The sequence below is a fragment of the Homalodisca vitripennis genome, chromosome 6 (genome assembly GCF_021130785.1).
Source record: "Homalodisca vitripennis isolate AUS2020 chromosome 6, UT_GWSS_2.1, whole genome shotgun sequence".
Lineage (NCBI taxonomy): Eukaryota > Metazoa > Arthropoda > Insecta > Hemiptera > Cicadellidae > Homalodisca > Homalodisca vitripennis.
In genome coordinates, this window is record NC_060212.1 from 120,340,310 (window position 1) to 120,364,757 (window position 24,448).

Below are 24,448 nucleotides of genomic sequence, written 5' to 3' on the forward strand. Positions count from 1 at the left end.
TTTACAATTCCAATGCATTCTAGGACATGCGTTTCTTAGAGCGCAAGGAAATCGACCTATTGTTCTGAAAGTACTTAGGATTTCAGAATTGGATCTTATCACACCGACCACATCGAAATGGCAAACATTCTAAACAAATCCGATGTTCCTAAATGTAAATTTGGCCCTCAGAGGAGCCGGTTAGCTTGCTTGTGGCACTATTTACACGGAAGTTATACAGCTTTGAGTCAGCCACTACTTGGAGATCCGTATTATTAACAATAATTAATACTTTTAACAATAAATATTAGCATATAAATAACGTTAAAATGTTAAAATAGTTAAAAACATAACGCAAGATCATTTACGTCGGCCTAATCTTCAGAATAAAGATTCATTTTGGCTGGTTTATCTTATTTGGATTTTTCTGTACGCAGTTTAACCTATAATGGATTTAGCTAAAAAAATATGTCTCCTGGGCAATCCATTTGGATATCCAGGAACTGCGGAGATATTGAGGTTCATAAGTGGATCGATAGGTCTTGGACGTGCACAGGAGAGGTTTTAATACTGTGAAGGATGACTGTGTCGGAACATGAGAGGGTGCTGCACCCTGCCCGCTGGAGAGGCTGGAACAGAGATGGCCTTCCCTTCTTTCAAAGTGACGTGACTTAGATATAATCCACTATCCTTCCTTATGGGATCTCGACAAGAGTCGGTCCCCAACTTCAACCTTACCCATCATGAATATCACGTCACTCCGGAAGCAAAATACTTGTAGGACTAAGTGCAATGAAAGGTTTCCCAGCTTCTTTTACAAAATGAAAAAATGGTCTAAATGATAAAACAACACTTTTTCGTGATCAGAATTGAATTTGAGAAGTTGCAAATTACTCTAGTCAATACGGTTTTGTAAAAAGAATGGTGTCTGATTGATACGTCATTAATTGTAATGTGTACTTGAAATAAAAATATAATATTAGTTTATTGCAGGTACAGTCATTGACTTCAAATTTGTAATTAGATGAAAAGTTTCTCAATGTAAAGAAATACATAGTGTATTCCTTATAGCATTTCCAGATATCGAGTGATAAGTTTTTCAATGCCGTGAAATGAGAGAAAACTATTGGGTCGGCTGTAAAAAGCGTATAGTGATTAGCATAAATCAAATATTTTATTGCCAGAACATTTCAAAATGTACAGTTATGGCCAAGATCACAATTAAAAACTTTTACAACTTAAACAAACGCACCACATTGAAAATACAGCCAAACATACAGTACATTCATATCAAATCCATTCTTGTTAATTTTCCTACTTACAGTGACAGTGCCAGTTGTTACCCAGCAATATACCATAATCCCTTCAGCACTATAAAATGGTCGGGCACTTGAAAAAACGATTTCAAACTAACTTTTAACGCCTTCAGTGTCGATATATTTTCAAATGATTCTGCCTACTTGTTTAACAAAACTAACTTCTGCACTTGTCACACAGGTTTTGAGCTTCTCGTCGTCGACTTTCTTTGGATCTCTCTACGAACATGACTCCAGATTCCAGGAGTTGTCTGAGACAGTGTCATATACCAGATGCTGCCATAAAAGGAAGGTGAACTGCAGCTAAACTCAAAATTCAAAAGAACTAAGTATTTCTCCAAAAGATTTGAAGATACGTCGAAACTACACATTCTACGCACAATATGTACTTACCTGCATATTGATAATTGCAGAAGACGCAGGAGGTAGATAGAGTATGCAATACGCCTCGGGCCTACAGACATTATATTGAGTCGGTGTACCGGCACCACTTGGCAATGTAGAATAGATAACATAGGTTTGACAACATGTGATAAATTTTCAGTGTTTTAGAACCACACCACACAATTGTTAGTGCGAGTATTTCCTTGTTAAAGCAGGCTATCTGATTGTTCTTACGTCAATATCTAGTTGTCTGTGGCTTTGCGTTCAACCTAAAATATTCTGTAATATAATGTCGTACGGTTTTTTGAAAGCATACCAAAATAAATAATTAATAAATAAAGGCTATAGCATAGGATGCTCGCACCAAAATTAATAAAAATACAAAACAATATACATATTTTGTGTTATCTACCATTTAAAGAACCAATTTCAATTCCTCTAACCCAACAAATTCCTTTATATTTCTAACATATGTCCACCTGGGATAAGAACGCAAAATATATAATAATAATAATAATAATTGCTTTATTGCATTTTTCTACGACATTATAATGCAACGCAATCGGCAATTTGTTAACCTTAACACGAAAAGTTATACTTATGTCTCATATTCGCTCTAATACATTTGCACTGATCTCAGAACCTGCCTTTCCCTACATCATATACTCGTATTTCAGCGGCTCATAATGAACTCATAAACAGAGTAAAACGCTTTAGACACGAACAGGCGCTGAGACGAGTTCCAAATTGATTTGGGTTGTTGCAGTTTTTTGTGCCTTCAGAGAGCTTGTTGTAGTTAGACGTTGAGTCTTCATCAATCTGAATTCTAAACTTGTCCCTGTTTCTCGTACCATATTGGTGAACGTCGCCGCCACTTATCATAGCAAAACTTTATCTGCAGCACATGATCACGTCATATATATGTATACAAGGAAGGGGCAAAGTCAGTAAACTCATCTCCCCGAAAGTTTCCCTGAACAACTCACTGTAATTTAACTTGGCAATAATCCTTATTGTGTTTTTTAGTTGAAGATACGGTTTATATCGCTTTAAGTACCACTTCTCCTTAATATCACTCTATATGCAAAATGTGAATCTATGAGGCCATAGAAGGAATTTTTTTAAATTTTTGACCAACTAGAATTTAGCATATATTTATGAGGAGACTCTCGCACATTTGTTGTCAACATGAGCGTTTCAGGTTAATCCTCTATCAAGAAACACCCCTAGAAACTTTGTGGAGTTATTTTCCTCCAGAAAAACATCATCCAAAAAGACAGAGCTTTCCTCTGCATGTTCATTTTGTTGAATTTTTTTGAAGGCTAAGCTTACGACACTTGATTTTGACCTATATCAAAGTATGGTTGATATACGATCATATTGTCTGGGACTCTGAACCACAATAACTGGCCTCCTAACCTCGACTTCAGACAGTCTTCGCTTGAATTTCCAAGAATTATATCAACCCTCATCACTGTGTGGAAACGGTTCAGCAAAGTCCAGTCTTGTACGAGGTAGATCCACTCCATCTAATGGTAAAGTAGGTTTAGACAAAGTTTTTTCCCCTCAAATATATCCCACTCGGATACTGATCTGGCTCTGGACTAAAAGTCTGTTGTAGCTAATATGCTGATTTAATAGATAATTTTCGAGACCTGAGTCTTTTCCTCAACAGGAAAGGTTTTCATTATGTTTAAAAAATGGACTATCGTTATCAGTCGTTATCCAGTCGTTATCAGTCAGCCGAGCTGGAAGGTCATACAGATAAGCGCTCAGAGCGGATAGCGTAGTGTGCGTGTTTTGCCTGCCTGCCCGTTCCGACCTGTACTGTCGCGACCCTACTCGTTTCTATAATATAGATATATACCAGTCTATTAATATTGGGTTTTTCTTTTCAATTTTCCCTTATGAAAATGGTGTGCTCTTAGGTGCAAAGAAGAACTATCCAATCCGTCTGAGGTGGTTAGGTGTGCTGATTGTAGTGCTGAGTACCATCCTGGATGCTGCCGAATTCGAACTGTCGCTAAGCTTAAAGCTTTAATATCTAGTGGTGGGTGTGGCAGTGTGTGGAGTGTAAAAAGGACTCATCTTCTGTGGGAAGTAAGTCTGACTCAGAGGAAGCGTCCGTGATGAACATACTAAAGACCATTCAGAAAACAGATAGCAGAAGACAACAAGCTGTTCAAGACGAGCTTCAGTAGTCTTTGAACAAAGTATGACAAAGGTTCAGGACTCTCTCGCATTAGTAATGACGAGACTGGCTTGCGGTGGAAGATGAGAACGTCAAGCTGAGAGAGGAGTGTGACGGCTTGAGGAAGGATAATGCTGCATGCACACCAGGCTGCAGAATGCTGAGTGGAGCGTCGCTGATCTCGAGCAATACTCGAGGGATGGACAACATTGAGGTTCGTGGCGTCCCGCAGTCAAGAGGAGAAAACGTCTACGCGGTCCTGGAGTCAGTGCGAGAGTCATTGGAGTACCATATGACAAGCGGGACATATCTACTGCCCACCGCTTTCCAGTGCCCCGAGATCGACGTTTCCACCCATCCATCATAGTCCGGTTCGCCCTGAGATCCGTGAGGGCCTGAATGGTTGGATGCGGCGAAAAAGAAGAGGAATATTCAGGACGACGGAACCTACACGCCTCGTTTCAATCCGGGACCAGTTTATATTAATGAACATCTGACTCAGCACAACAGGGCCCTGCTGCAGCGCGGGAAAAGCCGAGGTAAGAGCTGGTACGCTGACCTACGCTTTGGTGCAAGGATGGTAAAGGTGTTTGTCCGAAAAACAAACACTACCTCGTGGGCCATAACGGATCTTTCACAGCCTCCGAGAACTGGACCATCTACAAGACCGTCAGCCCCAGTCACGGGAAAATACGCCTCCGAAATAGTGAAAGTGAGACCCTTTTCGGCAAAAAACCTTTTATTTAGTAAGTAATTTCAGTTCATTGTAAATTTAGTTGTAAGCAGGATATGCTACACCAGATAAAGTTATTTTTTTAGTTATTTTTATTTTTCAATTATAGTAGTAATAGTTTCATGCATACATTTACCTATCAAAGCTTAAAATAATTTCAAAGAAGAAGGAATCAACGTTAAGTTTATATTATATCACATTCATTTCTTGTTTTTCATTTCATAAATATACTGTAAATCAAAGTTTAAAAAAAATTTCCAAATAAGGAATCGACTTTAAGTTATATTATATTTAATATTCATATCTTGTTATCATTTCATAAATATGCTAAAATACAATGTTATAAATACAAGTATATAAGAAGTATATTTAAAATATAAATTAATCAATAAATTATAATAGCATCTAATTATTTTTCCTGCGACCGGGAGTAAAATCAGTTCTCTCTTTCTCTCTCTCGCTAAAATAAGTATGTATGTGTACATGATGAGTATGTATTAATATTACATTAAATTGGTAGTTTTTATGTTGAGGTTTAAATTTTAATACTTTTAAGGGGAGTAGTGGAATTTATGTTAAATTGGTTTCTCTTCATTAGTTATAAGTAAAGTGGAAGTATCGCATACCAAATATGTAAATATGGTCATGATAACATCATTGAAATGGTTGTTTTTGTATTACTGTATAAACTGTCCAAGCCAGTAGATAAAAATATTATAAGAATGATACGTTATCGTTATTTAGTTTTGTTAAATGTTTAATTATTTTAAAATTGTTTATCTTTTAAGGCAACAAAAATATCAACTTAAATTCAGTTATATTTAGACCGTTTATTAGTTATATAATGTTAGAAACAGTAAAATCATTTTCAATCGTAGTCGACTTTTAATTATACAAATGCTCGCATGATTTAAAGCACTGCATAGCCAGTATTTATTTATTTATTTACTATTTATGAATATTATAGATATAATTAACTTTTATAAATTATTAGTGTTAAAAATGTATTCTTAATAAAAAGTGGTTGGGCGGCAGGCAGCCTGTCAATAAACAATTGGAAAGGCATGATTGACGATAATGATGATGGCATTCTTCCAGTTATATGCACTGAAATAGATTGTATAGATAAATATAAAGATTTTTATTCTTTCCCCAAGGATAGTAACACTTACCCATATAAAATGTGTTCCATTCAAATATTAGAAGCTTTTCAAAAAAATGTTTGCCGATTTATCAGTGTATTTAAGTTTATTAGTAGACAAGTTAGATTATTATAGTTTTTACAGAATGTTAGCTGGGGGAAGGAGAGGAGGGGGTGAATATAGATGGTTTAACCTTGTACTGACGGACAAAAGACGAAACCAGAACGACGGTGTAATTTTTATATGTAAAACAAACGCTTATCAAGTGACAGCATCACAAATAACATTAGGAGAACGTATACGGAATTTCACTTGACTTTACTTACTATAATAAGCACTTTAACTTTTAGCAATATATAGAAACTTTGATAGTGATGTAAACAGTTTTATTGAAGCTGTCGACAACTATTATATGAACTTAGAACACAACAAAAAATGCATTATGCTGGGAGACATCAACATAGACCTTTTTACAAATAACGACATTTTAGATAAATACTAGAACTGCCTCACTGGCCACGGACTTTTTACAATGTGTGGACAGAGCTACTCGGGTGACAGATCACAGCACGACCTGCTTGGACAATATCTTTGTGAAGATACGACGACTGGCGGAGTGTGCGGACAGCAGTGCTACAGACCACTGTCACAGACCACTACAGCACCGCACTTAGTATTTGCGCTCGGCAGTGCTGCCCAAGACACCCCCTCACCGCCCATCACGTACATAGACCGAGCACTGTTCACCGACAATCTTACTAATACTCACTGGGAACCTGTACTGAACTGCTGTGATACAGATGAGTGTGCAAGTAGTTTTGCTCATATTGTTTCAGGTGCGTTATCAAGTTCAAAAAAAACCAAATTAGAAATCCTGTTACACGTAAGAAAAAACTCAAGCCATGGATTTCAACCGACTTAATAAGCACTATACGGGAAAGAGATAAAATGACCAAAATTCTTAAAAAAGCAACCTTTTAATTGTGAATTACGTAACCAATTTAAAAAAAACATTAGGCAGCATTTGAGCAACACTTTGAAACACGCAAAGCGACAGTATTTCAGAAATAAACTGAATGAATAAGAAAGAGATGCAAAATTGTTTTGGGAAATAGTGAATTAATTGGCCGGGAGGGTTAAAATTAGAGACGCGTTTTCCAATAAAATATTTTCTTCCTGGAACGACTACAAATAACAAAGAAATATTAAAACAAGTTAGTAATGATTTCAATACTTTTTTTCATCTGTTGGTACAAAGTTAGCAGACGATATCATTGTAAGTGGGAACCCAGTGGTGAGAGACTCTGACTTTAGATTGAACACGGACTTCACAATACACCCTGTGACTGAACAAGAGGTTGCACGGGCAAATCACTGGACTAAGAGGAGGATCCGCACCTGGATGGGATGGGGTTTCGGCGGACCTGATAAAGTCTAATATGGATATTATTTTGCAGCCTTTAACACACATAATTTAATTTAAGCATATCAAACTGGCGTATTTCCCCATAAATTCAAATTGGCAAAAATTTTCCCCCTTTATAAATCAAATTGTTTTAACCGACAAAAGCAACTACCGCCCTATTTCATTGTTAAGCGTATTTTTCCAAAGTTTTAGAACGTATAGTGAAGAATCAGCTCGTCTCATATTTACAAAACAACAATATATTGAGTGTGTGCCAATATGCATTCAGACAAGAACAAGAATATTAATTATGTATTGTTTGACGTAAATAAGGAATTGAACGACAATACCTCAAAAAAATAATAGGTGTTTACTCATATTTTTTAGATTTAAAAAAAAGCGTTTGACTCAGTTGATCGCACATCTTGCTAAAAAAAAATGGAAATGATAGGAATCCGCGGTACTGCTCTAGCATGGTTCACTATCTACTTGAATGACAGGAAGCAGGTTGTGTCTATATGCGGAAAAAACTAGCGATCCACAAAATGTAGACTACGGGGTAATACAAGGCAGCACATTAGGCCCAATTTTGTTTCTAATATGTATACACAATATTGCAAAAATTCAGTTACAAGGCAAAACTTTTTCTGTTCGCAGATGACAGTTTAATATTTATTTCAGGAAGAAGTTTGGCTAGAAGCACAGGCCAAGGCATTGAACGATTTGATGAATATAAAACTGTGGTTGGATCACAATATTCTGTCATTAAACATTTTAAAAAAACAAAATTAACTCAGAATGCCCATTCAATGAATTGAAAATTCATTGTGGAACGTACACAAATTTAATATGTGATTGTAAGAGTATAGAGAGTGTAGTGTCCTATAAGTATTTAGGTGTGGTTTTCGATCATCGTTTAAAGTGGACGGAACAGGTAGCTTATTTGCAAAACGAAGTCAGAAAATACATTTATGCATTCAGGAGATTAAGTGACATTTTAAGGTACAAAGAAATTAAAACTGCGTATTTTGCTTACGTACAGTCTCTATTATCATTTGGAAACATTGCATGGGGAGGAGCTCGAAAATCGGTCCTTGAACCTCTTTTTGTTATTCAAAAAAGTATTTTAAAAGCAGGGTTTAGGAAAAGTAAGAGATATCCAACTTACAATCTTTTTCATGAAACATCAATTCTTTCCTTACGCCAGTTGTATATAAAAAGTATATTAATAAACATATATAAACATTTTTCTAACCATTTTCTCTTTAACGTCACATTCTTATAATACCAGGCACTCTAATAGAGTGGGGATCTCTGTCATACCATTAATTAAGTCATATTCAAATACTAACTCATTTTATATATCTCACAGACCTTATTGACAGGTACTGGAATGCACTGATGGCGATGAACATTGTATTTAATAGAGACTGCAGTAGCTTTGGGTAGAGATATATCAGTGCTACATTCCTGGGATATAAGTTTTGTATATACATACTAGTAATAATACTATTAATAATACGACTCTAGCCTACGCACAGGCTGCTTGCCCATGTAGGCTAATTTCCAAACGCTAACGGCTATGTATAATACTTTTAGTAATTTATTGTACATATATTAATTATCAATTTATATATTAATACTAATTGTAATAGTATTGTAATTATAACGGAAAATAAACTTTCTTTCATTTCACTAGATATAATTTTTCCATACACTCATAGAACCTTCTTGCGTCTGATTTCAGAAGGAACATTATGATTTATTATATTATATTTATTTAATAGCTTTTATTGTTATAAAAATTATTATTCTGTTTTTATCACTGTCATAGGCTAGATAATCTATGTGTATTCCCATTATAGCTGCTGTTATATATGCATTGTTATAATTTTGCATCATACTATTACACGTTACTTGTCGATCTTTAATGTATTTATTAGAAACTAATTACTTATTAATTGTTGATTATATAATTGGGGGTAGATGACGTGACCTGTGAGAGGTCTAGAGCTGCCAAACACCGGAAGTTGCTAGAGGTTAGGACGTTCCAGAGTCCAGAAGCTACCGTAATCTTTAACCTGCCAGAAACCTGAAGGTAGATCCCGGAACCCGAGAGAGATCTAGAGCTGTCAGTGACCGTAAGTTACTAGAGATTGAAGACTAGTAGAGGCTTGGACATTCCAGAGACTGAGATTTGTCAGAGGCCAGGTGTTGCTGTAGGCCGAGAGTTGACAGGAGCAGGAACACAGAGTTCGGAAACACTGACAGCTCGGAGGATACCGGGAGTTCCCAAATTGGAGAAAGTACCATTTTTTTTTAAACTTACTTCCCCATTCATAACTTTAATAAAACCATAATGATCCAGTGAACTATTATATTGAAGTACTTGCAATTTCAATTTTGTGCTAAACAAATTAATGTGCAGTACTGGGTTATATGCAGTAAAATTAAGATTTATTAATATAATTATTGTGTTTTCAAAATAAAAAGCTGCCTGCCACATATTGTTATGGCATTAGCCTGTATTGTAAATGCTTATTCTCACCCGAATTCCATTATAGTAGATAGTACTCAGTGATCATTTAATTTTAAAAAACATATGTTTAAAACATACTTTGGTAAATATTTTAATACAAAATATTGATATTTAATGTTTCGGTAACTTTAAACTTGTTTTGATCCTGATGAATTGAATTACGTATCGCAATGTGCAACATGTGTGCTTACCATGTGAAACCTAACTTAAAAACAAATATTGCTTCCTTTAGTTATTGGCAGAGGTACGCTAGAAATTCAAACGTAGATATATTAGTACGTCTACACACTATATAACAAATTTATTAGGTCCGAAAGGTCAACAGCAGTCCGGTGGACTTTTCCTTAGGCTCTTTTTTGGGGTATTACATATACCCTAAACCTCTATTAAGTCGGCTCCGAAATAGTTTTCTATTCTCACCACGACTGCACGTATAATCGTAGACACTCATAGTGATACGAACTTATTGAAGTGAAAAGTGAGGAAAGTAATTAGAAAATGTTTCAGCAATATGTGTGAGAGAGGAGGATGTTTTATATTTTATAAACGAGTGTATGTAAATATATGGAAGCGTTTCACTTTATCATTGATCATTGCAGCCAACTCCGCATTATGTACACAGCGACTGCGTCTCCAGATATGAAATGCAGAGCCTACGTTGTCTTTTTCCTTCTAGGTATTATGAAATTGTCGGAATGCAGGTTAGTAGATGAGCTTTTTAATAAGTCGTCGACAAAATCAAACCATTATCTTTTTAATAAATGTAACCTTTAACGATATCTTGTTTGATATATTACAGTTTTCTTGTAATCATCAGTAGTGTTATTAGGCTATAACAACTTATAGGAAGAAACTTCATGTTATGCTTATGGGAATTTCTTGTTCTCAAAGTAAGAAACTTGAGTATTAACTGGAGAAGTACATGCAATTTTTACATTTCCTTTCAAAACTTTCGGAATGGGATTGAGTCCCCTGAGCCCTCTTCCCTTATACAGGGTGTGCCCACAAATTACCCTATCAAACTTCATCATTTGATTTGTCAGGTCAAAATAAGTAAAAAATATCGTATAAGTTACAGCCCTATCTTGCTTAGTTTAACGTATTTGTCCGTTTGTTTTTTTAGGGGAAATTATATTTTTAATCTGATTTAAGGTGTAAAGTTCAAACTTTACAAAATTCAGACCTAATTAATTCAAGATTCAGAAAAATATCATATTAGGTTTCAAAATGGCTGTCATATACAATTTTAAAGCTCATAACTGGAGATTTTATGAAACATTTATTTTAATAGAGAAATACGCCTAACTTTCATGTGAATTAATTTCGCTTTGTCAAACAATAACGGAATACTAAAGGTTTTACTAAGTGTTATCCTCTATTTAAAACACTAATCTAGTTAACTAACTAACTTTTCTTTGTTTAAAGTTTGTTATTGACGATGGAACGTTTGAAAGGATGATGTGATTTCGGACTTTTTCCATCATTACGTGTTACAAAATGACTCATTAAAAATGTAAAATATGTACAATTTGTAGCATACGTTGGCAAATGTCCGAAATTTTACTAGATCATTGTTGTTTAACTACAGTGCATGTTAGTAGAAGTTTAAAACTAACGGTGAGAAAAATATGTATAAAATTAATTATGTAAATTAACTAATTTGATTTCATAAATTGTATTTGGTCAAAACACATAAGCAAATGAAATAACATAAAATTGAAAGATTAATTTGGCAAAACAACATCAATTGCAATTTAAAAATTTTACAGCGAGCGAATCGCCGAAAATGAACAATTAATTTCGTCTGTTAGTTACATAATTAGCTGATCATTAATGCTGTTTATTAATAACTCGGCTAGGGTTGGTTGTATTAAATGAATGATGGCGGTCAGTAAAACCTTTACTATTCCGTTATTATTTGTCGTAGCGAAATAATTTGGTATAAAAATGTTTACATGAAAGACCAATATTTCACTATAACAGTAAAGTTTTTCACAACTTCCGTTTTTTGAGTTATTACAGAAAACATTGTAAATTGTGTATGACCACTATTTTGAATTTTTCTGAAACTTTGTCCAAAATCTGGTTAATTATTCTAAACATTTTGCAACGATTTCTAATATATATACAACCGATGTGTAACTGGACTGATGACTGACTCACTCACTCACCTCACGTATACTAATTTAACTACTTCCCAGATGAGTTAGAGACTTGAAATTTGGTACACAAGATAGCTTTCCACGTGTAACACCAGAAAATCACGGAAAAGTGAGAATTTTTTCATTTTCAACACCCTCAAAAAATTCCCAAAAAATCGCGCATTCTTCAACCCTTGCAGGGCATTTTTTGTAAGCCCGATAGCGGGCGGGAACCGTTTGGAGCTAGCTCGGATCTGACGGAAAATTCTATGGTCAGGGAATAGAAGTGAACTACAAAAAAGGTCTAATGACTTTTTGCTCTATCTTCCATGGGTTATGCGACCAAAAAGCGTCGAACATTTGAAATTCAGAGAATTTTTTTCGATAAAATAATGTTTCAAAGCCCAGATAGCGGGCCGAACCGGTCTTGGTCGTAGTCAAATTGATTGACCATCAAATTAGCAAATTGGCGCGTATCTAACAAGAAAAAGGTCCGTAATCTTTTGCCCTATTCTCGATTGGTTTGGCGAAAAACGTGATTATGTACAATTTTGTTGTAACTTTTACGCGGAAACTTATGTTTTTGGGGTCGATAGCGGCGAAAACCTTGGTCGGAGGTTCAAAATAAGATAAACGTTTTTATTTAGGGAAATAAGATGACCTACAAAAAAAAGGTCAGTGGACTTTTTACTATATTTCCCTTAGTTTGACCGCAAAACGCGATTAAGTGAAAATATTGGACATTTTCGCCTAAAAATTTACAATTCCGGGCTTGATTGCGGCTAAACGGTTGGTCGTAACTCAAAACAAATTTAAACGGGATTTAGAAAATCACTGATCTACAGAAAAGGTTCAGTGGATTTCGGGAAGTTGGGCTGAGACGTTAGCTAAGCGTCAATAGTAGAATAGGGACAGCAGAACTTTTAAATCCACGAAAAGTGGAGAATTTTTCATTTTAACCCCTCAAAAAAATTCCCAAAATCGCGGATTTCATCACCCTGCAGGATTTTTTGTAAGCCGATAGGGGCGCAACCGTTGGAGCAGCTCAGGTTCTGACGGAAAAATCATGGTCAGGAATGAAGGTGAACATACAAAAAAGGTCGAATGACTTTTTACTCTACTTCCATGGGTTATGCGACAAAACGCTCGAACATTGAAATTCAGAGATTTTTTCGATAAAAATAATGTTTCAAGCCCGATTAGCGGCCGAACCTTGGTCGTAGCTCAAATATGATGACCATCAAATTAGCTAATGCGCGATCTACAGAAAAGGTCCAGTAATCTTTTGCCTATCTCGATTGGTTTTGGCCGAAAAAACGTGATTATGTACAATTTGTTTTAACTTTTACGCGAAACTTTTGTTTTTGGGTCGATTGGGCGAAAAACCATTGGTCGAGAGGGTCAAATAAGGACTAAACGGTTTTATTTAGGAAATAAGATGACTACCAAAAAAGGTCAGTGACTTTTTTCTATATTTCCCTTAGTTTTTCGACGCAAAACGCGATTAAGTGAAAAATATTGGAATTTTTCGCCTATAATTTACTTTCCGGGGCTTGATAGCGGCCCTAATCGGTTGGTCTTAACTCAAAACAAATTTAAACGGATATAGGAATCACTGGTGATCTACAGAAAAGGTTCAGTGGACTTCGGGAGTTGGGCTGAGCGTTAGGCTAAGCGTTCAATAGGTGATAGGGACAGAGGAATATTTATCCCGAAAAAGTGAGATGGAATTTTTTCATTTTCAACCCTCAAAAAAATTCACCAAAAATCGCGCATTTCTTCACCCCTGCAGGGATTTTTTTTTGTAAGCCGATCGCGGGCGAACCGTTGGAGCCAGATCGGATTGGACGGAAAATTCATGGTCAGGAATGAAGTGAGACTACAAAAAAGGTCTAAAGATCTTTTTACTCTATCTTCCATGGTTTTAAGCGACAAAACGCTCGAACATTTTGAAATTCAGAGATTTTTTCGATAAAAATAATGTTTCAAGCCCGGATAGCGGCCCGAACCGTTGGTCGTAGCTCAAATTGATTGACATCAAATTAGCAAATTTGCGGCGATTACAGAATAAGGTCCAGTAAATCTTTTGCCCTATCTCCGATTGGTTTGGCCGAAAAAGCCGAAAAAACGGAATTATGTACAATTTTGTTGTAACTTTTACGCTGAAAACTTTTGTTTTTTTGGGGGTTCGATAGCTGCGAAACATTGGTCGGGTAGGTCAAAAATATAGATGCACTTCGTTTTTATTTAGGAAATTAAGATGACAACTACAAAATGATTTGTGTGAGTATAGACAGTGACTTTTTAATATATTTCCCTTAGTTTGGACCGCAAACGCGATTAAGTGAAAATATTTGGACATTTTCGCCTAAAATTTTACATTCCGCGGCTTGATAGCGGCCTAAAACGTTGGTCGTAACTCAAAACAAATTTAAACGGGATTTAGGAAAATCACGTGATCTACAGAAAAAGGTTCAGTGACTTCGGGAGTTGGCGCTGAGCGTTAGCTAAGCGTCAATAGTAGATAGGGACGAGGAATATTTATCCCGAAAAGTAGAGAATTTTTCATTTTCTAACCCTCAAAAAAATTCCCAAAAATCGCGCATTCTTTCCACCCTGCCAGGCATTTTTTTGTAAGGCCCGGATAGCGAGCGAAACCGTTGGAGCCAGCTCGGATGACGGGAAAATTCATGGTCAGGTATGAATTGAACTACAAAAAGGTCTAATGACTTTTTAACTCTATCTTCCATGGTTTAAGCGGACAAAAACGCTCGAACATTTGAAATTCTCAGAGATTTTTTCGATAAAAATAATGTTTCAAGCCCGATAGCGGCCGAACCGTTGGTACGATTAGGCTCACTATCTGATTTGACCATCAAATTAGCAAATTGCGCGGATCTTTACAGAAAAAGGTTCAGTAATCTTTTTGCCCCGATCTCGATTGGTTTGGCCGCAAAAAAAAAAACGTGATTAAGTCAATTTTGTTGTAACTTTTACGCGGAAACTTTTGTTTTTGGGTCGTAGCGGCGAAACCAATGGTCGGAGGTCAAAATAAGACTGAACATTTTATTTAGGAAATAAGATGACCTACAAAAAAGGTCCAGTGGACTTTTTACTATATATTTCCCTTAGTCTTGACAGCAAAACGCGATGATTAAGTGAAAATAATTGGACATTTTGCTAAAAAAATTTACATTACGGGGCTTGATACGCGGCCTAAACGGTTGGTCGTAAATCAAAACAAATTTTAAACGGGATTTAGGAAATCACGTGATCTACAGAAAAGGTTCAGTGACTTCGGGACGTTTGCTGAGCGTTAGCTAAGCGTAAATAGTAATAGGACAGAGGAATTTTTATTATGTTCACAGCACAATACCCTCTAAAAAAGGGCAAGTGTGTCATTAACACCGGTAATATTAACCCCCCCCCCGGGGATTTCTGGTATGACCTGATAACTCCTGTTACATTACAACCACCCTGATGTGTACCCCCTGGTAACATTAAACCCCCCCCCAGGGGAATTTACTGCCTGACCTCATGTACCGAAATTTTACAGTTCAACAAATCTCTTATAACCCCCCCCCCACTGGGAAGATCCTGGTATGACCAGATAACCCATGGAGAACTTATCCCGTGGTAAACGGTTAACCCCCCCTGGATTTTGATCATTATGACCAGACAATATTCCTGACGAATTTAAAAACCCCTCTTGTCTTACCTCCTTAACATTAATCACCCACCCAGGGAATTTCTTCGCCTTGATAGATAGTCTCTGTGATATTAAACCCCTGTTCGACTTGTAAAATACTGTTGAGGTAGTTTTTATTATGTTGAATACTAAACAATTCAGATAGCTTGACCCGTGCAGAACTTTTCTCCGAGCTCATTTCTGCTAAACCATAGGGCGTAGTTCAGATCTGAGGGCACAATCGAAAAGACAAAATTAAATTTCCAACCAAGAAGGTCAGTCTCTTTTTGTCGTCATCCTCGTAACGGTTTAACCGCAAAATGCCCTCAAAGTCTAAAGTTTTTTACGAATCCGGAAAAAATCTATGAAAAAAAAGGTTCAAATTTTTAATCCTTGTATTTACTTAATGTAGGACTTAACCAGTCACGTAATTCGCTTATCCCCGAATTGCAGAGCGGAGCGTTTTCTTGGCGGGCCTGGGGGCGTAGCCCCGCGAGGCCGAAGGCGAGTGTACTTTATACCTTTAATTTGCTTGAAAGGTATAATTTTTCCTCCAAAAAACGCAAACAGATAAACAGACAGTAACCTAGGCAAGATAGAGCTATATATTATATGACATTTCTTACTTATTTTGACTTAACATCGATAAAAACTGTCTGCGTATGTTCTTGACTCTATATGTGTAACAAAATTTACGTTTTTCTTGAAAATAGTCCACATATTCTTCAAAATATTTTAACAAATGTAATTTTTGCTTTTGTTTGAATATAATTTTCCACAATGAATATATCGAATTAAATAAAAAGTATAGACAACATATCCGACACATATTGGATTGGCCAATTTAGCTGTAGGCATAAAACTAATCCATAATTTAACCGAAAACGAAACTTTTATGTTCCTAAGAGCATTAACAAAGAAACTTTTTACCCTCACGTTACCAGTCAACCGTAAGTCTTAATATTAATTTGAGAGTAATCTAATAAATTGAAAATTAACCTACCGACACACATTAATCGTATTTAACTGGATAAAAAGTGTAATGTAACACACACACTCTCTCTCTCTCTCTCTCTCTCTCTCTCTCTCTCTCTCCCCTTTCACTCTCTCTCTCCTCTCTTTCATGCACCGTGGATCTTAGAGCAATCTGCTAGGGTTGAGTGCTCAATTTGGAATATTTAATATCACAGTATGGAGCAACGAGATAAAATACGAGTACTTGTACGTTGTTGAGATTTTTTCTAAACGACCATACATGTCCTGACAGATGCTACTGAATATAACGTTATTCATGCTAATTTTGAAACCCGTTCAAGAGCAGAAAGATGGAAAAGAGGTAAGAGAACATTTTTCAACTAAACTTTGCTTAACACTTAGGAAATCTTTATATTTATATAATCCTCTTTGAAAATGACAAGGTCCATAAAAAGAGAATACGTTTACTTCAACTCAAGGTCAAGGTCATCAAGAAATATTTCACTTGTAACGATCTAGGGTGTTAGTTTACGTGTTAGGAGTGTGAATATGAGGGAAATTAGAACCAGTCTGGCATGAGTACCGAGAAAGTACAGAGTACATAGATTGTTTTTGAAATTGCAACATTAGACCATTAAATCACTTTGCTAACAGGGTAGATCAAATACCTGTATTTATCGTCTATACTTTCGTAGAGGATTCAACTTCTTGTATTATACATAAACATATAGCATAACAGTGAACGTAATTGTACATTCACTTTATAACAGCTAATGCAGTGTACCTATCAATATTTAAATACAGAATTAGTTATTACTACGGTGTAAAGTACTAATACACGTTAAATATACATAACATATTACATTTAGAATGACTGAAATAAGGGGGAAATGTCTGTATAATATATAATTTTGGAGTTAATTGTATATAATTCATATTTTTTCTTAAAATTTCGAACCGTCATTAAATATTTTTTATTTTAGTACATTTTGATTAAAATCTTTTCCTGAAATAAAAATTATATTTTACTCTTTGATTCCTTGGATTTTGAAGTAAAAATAATTTTATTTAAAAAGTTATAATGCATGTAGTTTAGGTATACAAATCAGCCTATTTTATTGCCATCATAGTAGTACTTAGCAACCATTTCTTTTAACTTCACCGAACATTTATCGCGACTTACAAAACGCCGTATAACGCGGATTGTGAAAACAACAACTGGTTTAAAAAAACTCCAAACAAGTTGAAACTTACCATATGACTGAGTGAAAAGTCCTAACTTATTTTATACGATTTTTCAGGCCAATAAAGATATTACACTTTTTTATCCAGTTAAACACGATTAAACGTTCACTCTATTTCCTATTCAATAGATTTTTACACAACACGGCATTTTCCATCTCAACAAGTTATTTTATACGATTTTTTCAGGCCAATAAAGACATTACACTTTTTTATTCAGTTAAACACGATTAAACGTTCACTCTACTGTATTTCCTATTCAATAGATTTTTTTATAACAAAACGGCAAAACCTTGTCATCTGTAAGGTAAGTTACGGTCCATGGAAGTAAACTAAATCTTATTCCTTCTTGTTATTCAATGTCATGCTTCATGTTTGATACCTACTGAAGAATAAGAACCCTCCCACAGCAAGTATGATGTGTCTGATATACTGCGAAAATTTCAATCTCCGCAATTAACCCTGTCTCGTCACTTTTTAAATATTGCCTTCAATAGGAACGTAATTTCAAAGCCTGACACGAAAAATGATGTTTTCTAGCATTTCTGAGACAACCTGTAATTGTAAGAAAACCACATTTCCGAAAATTCCTTTGTCTGGCTTCTCCATATGGTTATATTTATAATACTTCCAAAGTAATTTCCCGGTCAGATATTAATACCAATCCATAAAAAACTTCAGTGTCCCCAATCCATCTCTCATTCGCAAAAAAAATCCATCCAAATCGGTTCAGTAGTTTCAGAAAAAAATATGTGGGCATACATAAAAAAGTGATAGCCTCCTCTTTTTTTTAATTCGTTTTAAAAATTAGGTTGATTCACAAAAATGAGACGAGTCAGCAGCGTAACAGAAACAAAGTTTGTTTTTAATTTCTTAAATTTTTAATTTATGTATACGTATTGTAATCAAATGCTAATTAAACGTGCAATCAGTTTATTTACACATTTTTATATTATATTAATTTATCATAAGATTATTATCCAATTTATACTAAAAAGAATAAATACTCGTATGATTTCTTTGCCGCATCTATAATAATAGGAGTACTTTATGTAAGTTTATATCAAATAAGTAAACTATCTATAGTAATTTTAAAACAATTTTCACCTTTAAACTGTTTTCATATAAGCATACTTGCTTCAAATTATAGTTAAAACAAAGAATATTCTCTGATTAGAGTGAATAATAATGTGGTAACACCACGTCTATGTAGTGGATATGCTAATAATAATAAGTATAAATCTATGCCGAAATCTATTACAAATACAAATTATTAAATGCGTACATCGCTGTGAGTGTTTATGGTTATGCATAATTTATTTGGCTTTCCTCCTTTCCATGCAACTTAACAAAATATCTATGCACTTTTGCTGTTTAAAAATTTAGATCTTTTTCAGGAGGAGCCACGTCGTAAAAAGGAGTTACACTGCAGCGTTGCCAGCATTGTTCTTGCCACCGCAGGGAATGGAAACCGATTGGTCTGGAAAGATAGATTGTAGTAAATCGTGCCCAAACCCGTACATGTTCAGGGAATCTTGCTCATTCCATTACGATGACCCTGCGGCTCAGACTATCCAAAGTCTCTTCTCGTCACTCGTTGTAGCAGACTGTGACCTGGCGGACCCCTGCGACTACCCCGCCCACTACGACCCTAGAGATGGAGAAGAGTTCGACTTTATCGTGGTGGGTGCAGGGACTGCCGGCTGTGTGGTAGCAAACCGTCTGGCAGAGGTGGATGGCTGGAAGGTTTTGCTCATTGAGGCTGGGGGAGACCCGACCAAAACATCGGAAGTGCCAGCACTGTTCCCGTCACTGCAGAGGACTGACATCGACTGGCAGTACAGGACAGAGCCCAGTAACTCTCACTGTCTCGGCATGGAACACAACCAGTGCAGGTGGCCGAGAGGCAAAGTTCTGGGAGGCTCTAGCACGATAAATTACTTCGTTTACATCAGAGGAAATCCACTGGACTACGACAATTGGGCAGCGATGGGATGTGAAGGGTGGAGCTACGCCGATGTTCTTCCTTACTTCAAGAAATTTGAAAACATGACATCTAAAGAAGTTTTGGCATTACCAGATTCTTATAAGTATCACAGCACCAAAGGGTTATTGACAATAGAGGACTTTCAAAACTACGAAGTAAGACCTTTGATTAATGATTTTGCAAAAGGAATGAATGAACTGGGCATCACTCCTAATATAGATGTTAACGGTAGAGGACAAACAGGATGCACTCCAAAGCAAGGCTTTTTGAAGAACGGAAGACGTAATAGCGAAGCTAAAGCATATTTATCACCATTAAAACAAAGATCTAATCTTAAAGTATCAAAATATTCTTTGGCAACACAAGTATTAATTGATGAAAACACAAATGTGGCTTATGGAATAGAATTTATTGACAGACATAACAGAGTCATTACAGTTAGATCAAAGAAAGAAGTGATTTTGTCAGCCGGTGCAATAAACACTCCGCAGCTGTTGATGTTGTCTGGAATTGGTCCTAGAAAACATTTGATGGATTTGGGTATTCGAGTCATTGAAGACTTACCAGTTGGTGAAAATCTACAAGATCATATTTTTTCAGTAAGTTCTGTAATCACTCTAAACTATTCTAAACCCGAGCCATCAGAAGGTTCCATGTTCGATTTTCTATTAGGTCATCCTAGCGTTTATTCTTCAGTGGGAATTCAACATTTTGGCTGTTACCTCAACACTCTGAATGTCGCAAGTAATGTCCCGGATCTAGAGTTTAATTTCATCGATTTCAATAAAAATAGCTTTGATGGATTAACTACACTATTTGATAATTTCAATTTCAGGAAGGAAACATCTGAACCGTATTTGGAAATAAATTCAAGAGCTTTTACGTTACTTGTCCGTAGCAACCTGTTATACCCATATAGTCGAGGGAAGGTATTGCTTAGAAACGGAAATCCCAAAGAATATCCTAGATTAATTGCTGGGTATTTCTCAGATGAGAGAGATATTGACACACTGCTACGAGCCTACGACTATATTATAGCATTTATGAATACCAAGCCCCTTAGAAGTGTGGGTGCAACTCTTCATGAGATCAAAATTCCAGGATGCAGAATGTTCCCGTTTGCTTCAAGAAGGTACAGAGAATGTGCTGTGAGGCATGTATCGAGCACGGTGAACCACATGAGTGGCACTTGCAGGATGGGTCCTTCACATTCCCCGATGTCTGTGGTGGACCCTCGCCTGCGAGTCAAGGGTATTAAACGTCTCAGAGTCATTGATGCATCAATAATGCCGACAATCCCCCGCGGGAACATAAACGGCCCTGTCAGTATGATAGGCGAGAAAGGAGCAGATCTTGTTAAAGAAACTTGGCTTCTCGGAAATCAGAGCTGATCCAAACTAAAGGCACAACATTCAAATTAGTTCATATGAAATTATAATTATCCTCCAAAGTTTCAAAAATCCTCTTCTTTTTACACAGCAGCCAGCATAAAAATGTATACTTAAAGAATTGATTATTAAATTTAAGAAATATTGTTGATTGCTTTGGTAGGGGATCTTCTGATAGGTTCAGAACTTCTGATAGATTGTAGATCTTTTGATAGTTCTGGTGGAAACAGTCTCGTCAATTCTTTAATGGTTTTGAGAAGTCACTGTGAAAGTTTGCTACAGTTTTATAATAGCGAATACCCGTGGCTTCACCTGCAGTTTCTACGCTAAATTCCGTATATTTGTTTGAATAGCTCCCACGATTTCAGTAATACTATATAACTTTTTAACTATTTTATGAGATCAATGTAGAGGAACTCCCAAGTCGAAGTTTTTAGTTTTCTAAGTGAAAGCGCTTGTGATGTAATATGATAGGGTCCTATTATATTTTTAAAGTGGAATTAGTCATATATCATTCATCAGGTACCCATTTTATAGTATTAATGATTAAACAGAAGCTAAGCAAAAGTGTGAGTGAGTAGTTCTTATTTTTGGTTTTGAATTTCTGGCTAAAATTAATTATATTTCAAACGCAATGTTAGAGTTTACTATTTTGCCTCAAGAAACAATAACAATAGACAATTGTGTAATGAGGCTGGATTCAAAGTAATTTAGTTTTTTAACATTGTATGGATATATGTTTTATATTGTTATTGAAAACAGAAAAAAACCCAAATCAATAATACTAACACATTGCAATACTTACATTGTGGCAGTTGCCATCCATAAGTAAAATCATAAAGTTCTTGTGTTCTAATCCATGTTAGCTATATCATACTAATTCCTTAGTCCAGTCTAGTAATTACATCAGTATTTATATACCTAATCAGTATCGTATACCTCGTCAGTGACAAATGGATGCGATGTCACCTCGACGATTGTCTGTCATAAAAATTGCATTTAGTGACTCGTGTATTACTTTATGACCCAGAGCAAATACATTGGTTTTGCCATGTTGCAACGATGTTGAAATAAGAAATGTTGTTACTTTTTTATGCTTTCACTCTGTAAATGTAAACAATAGGAAAATATTGGTTAAAATAATTAAACAAATAGTCGTGCTGTCATAATACAACGTTTAAACATAACAGTTGAATACATGTAACTGAGCCTTTTAACTTCCATTACACAACTTTAGAGACCAAAATGGGATGTTTTCAGACCAGTGGAGCAGCCCAGAAGAATGTACGAGATAAGTAAAATAACCTTCAAACAAAGAAGTATAGGCCTATGTTCATTCTAGGGATCCTACCTATGTCCGTGTAAACTTTCAGTACAAGTGGTTAAATAGTTTATGCGTGGATTCAAAACAAATAAACAAAGGCACTTTCGCATTTACACTATTATAGGATTACGCACTAAACTCATCTTCATATATTCATGCAAATAAAACGCGAACATTGATAGTGAAGATCAAAAGAAATCCAATCAGTGTTAGACAAAAATACTTTTGAATCAATAATGTAATTTAAATATTAAGGTATACTTAGCCTAACTGAATTAGGATTATCTATTCATCCATTATGTCCAGCATATTGGAAACAATATTTTAGTATTAAATAAGTAGCTTGTAAAAGTTAATTAGATAGCAAGAGCTTATTATATTTTTACATTTATTTTACATTTGTTTCCTACCTTAATTTATCAAAGTAAATTTTCATAAATAAAGTAAAGCTATACTATACGATGTAATTCTTTGTAAAACAAACTATAAACAAAATTTTAGATTTTAATGTTGTAACCCTATCACAAATATACATATCTCGCATTTTTTAAATAAAATTAGAACATTTGTACTCGTACAGTGACCTGCTGTTATAAAATTTCCTTCGTTAATATCGACTCAGATATAATTATTATTATATCCAGAATTTTTATTAAACTTCAAACGACAATACCTATTTATATAAGTGAACTAGTAATATAGTTACATATAGTGCTAGAACTTAAGTGTAATTAAATATCGATATGAACAGAAAAATATATTACATTATTGATTATAGATTAATAATTAATTTAATTTAATTTAATTTAAGTTTAATTTAATTTAATAATGTAATTAATACTGTACTTGTTTAATCCTTGAGAATCCTTAATATTCCATTTTATACTCATGTCAACTATTTACTAATAATTACACTAAGGTTTTATTACATATTTTTTATGCAATTCACATATTTTTCTTAACATTAATGCCATTCGATGTTTTATTATGTTTTATCACTTACATATTGGTTATGAAAAAAACCAGTGCTTACATATAGTAAAACGCAGTGTTTTAGAAACGTCTGTAGCCTTTGCGACTAAGCTAAAAATGTTTTTATTTTATATTTATAATTGGAAGAATATATAGTCATTAGGACATTTTTAAGTTGCCCGCTAAGTTCAGATATTCTCTGAAACGCAAAACACTCGCTTTGTAGTCAGCAATTACAGTGAGGAATTTGAGAGATAAGTGTGTTAATAGTTTATTATAATTTATAACTTACATTTTGCATCAAAGAAACTCCAATGTGTGAGAAATTAAAAACTTGGAACTGCATTTGGATGAAAATAAATTTTTTATCAAAGTAATAAAAATGATTTGATGACTTTTCATATTATTATTACTTTAAATATAAGTACGAGTAGTAACAATGGAAGTATTGATTTATGAAAATATAAGTGCAGCTTTGCCAAAACCGTACACAATAAAATTACTTTTAAATATCTTCTCTGGCAGGACATCAGTGTTTACAGAGTACCGCAGATTAAGAAAAATCGATGTAGTCTTAAAAACATTCACCAAATAATTGTACTCAAAGAATATCAGTTTTCAGCCTAACAATGGATGATACGTAATCCTGTAGCACACGATATTTTGGATGATAAACTATCTGTCTACTTGTTCTGGGACTCTTCTCTTAACCGGAAAATATATATTTATCTTTTAGTAAAATAAATTATTCGTTGAACAAAAAATGACTTTGTAATAAGCCAGAGGAAATACAAATTCAGCTTGGGAATGCTGTGTAAAAACAATAATTAGTATAATTAATGAAATTTTATTTATTATTTATAAATATTATTACTTAGAATATAAACGTAATTTTACCAAATTCACAGCTTAAGGAAGAATTAAAGAAAAATATTTATTTGACTTTAAATCATTTATAAGCTACGCCGAAGTCCGGGTGGTAGGTATACACTAATAAATTAATGTTAGCATTTCAGGGCTGATAATAATAATTAATTATAAC

The 24,448-nt window shown here is 34.9% G+C and overlaps 2 protein-coding genes across 3 annotated transcripts in view; both read left to right on the forward strand.

The window, feature by feature from the left end:
• LOC124364840 (zinc finger protein ush) overlaps nucleotides 1–24,448 on the forward strand; it is a 394,052-nt gene that overhangs the window by 247,487 nt on the left and 122,117 nt on the right. The gene's annotated exons all lie outside the window — the stretch shown is intronic.
• Nucleotides 10,301–23,792, forward strand: LOC124364841 (glucose dehydrogenase [FAD, quinone]-like). Its single transcript, XM_046820621.1, has 2 exons — nucleotides 10,301–10,390; nucleotides 19,133–23,792. The coding sequence occupies exons 1-2, from the start codon at nucleotides 10,302–10,304 to the stop codon at nucleotides 21,111–21,113; spliced, it is 2,070 nt and encodes a 689-aa protein (XP_046676577.1). The 5' UTR covers nucleotide 10,301; the 3' UTR covers nucleotides 21,114–23,792.

Coding starts and splice junctions, on each gene's coding strand:
- LOC124364841 (XM_046820621.1), top strand. CDS start 10,302: ATGTACACAGCGACTGCGTCTCCAGATATGAAATGCAGAGCCTACGTT. Junction 10,391..19,132: donor ATGAAATTGTCGGAATGCAG/GTTAGTAGATGA, acceptor GATCTTTTTCAG/GAGGAGCCACGTCGTAAAAA.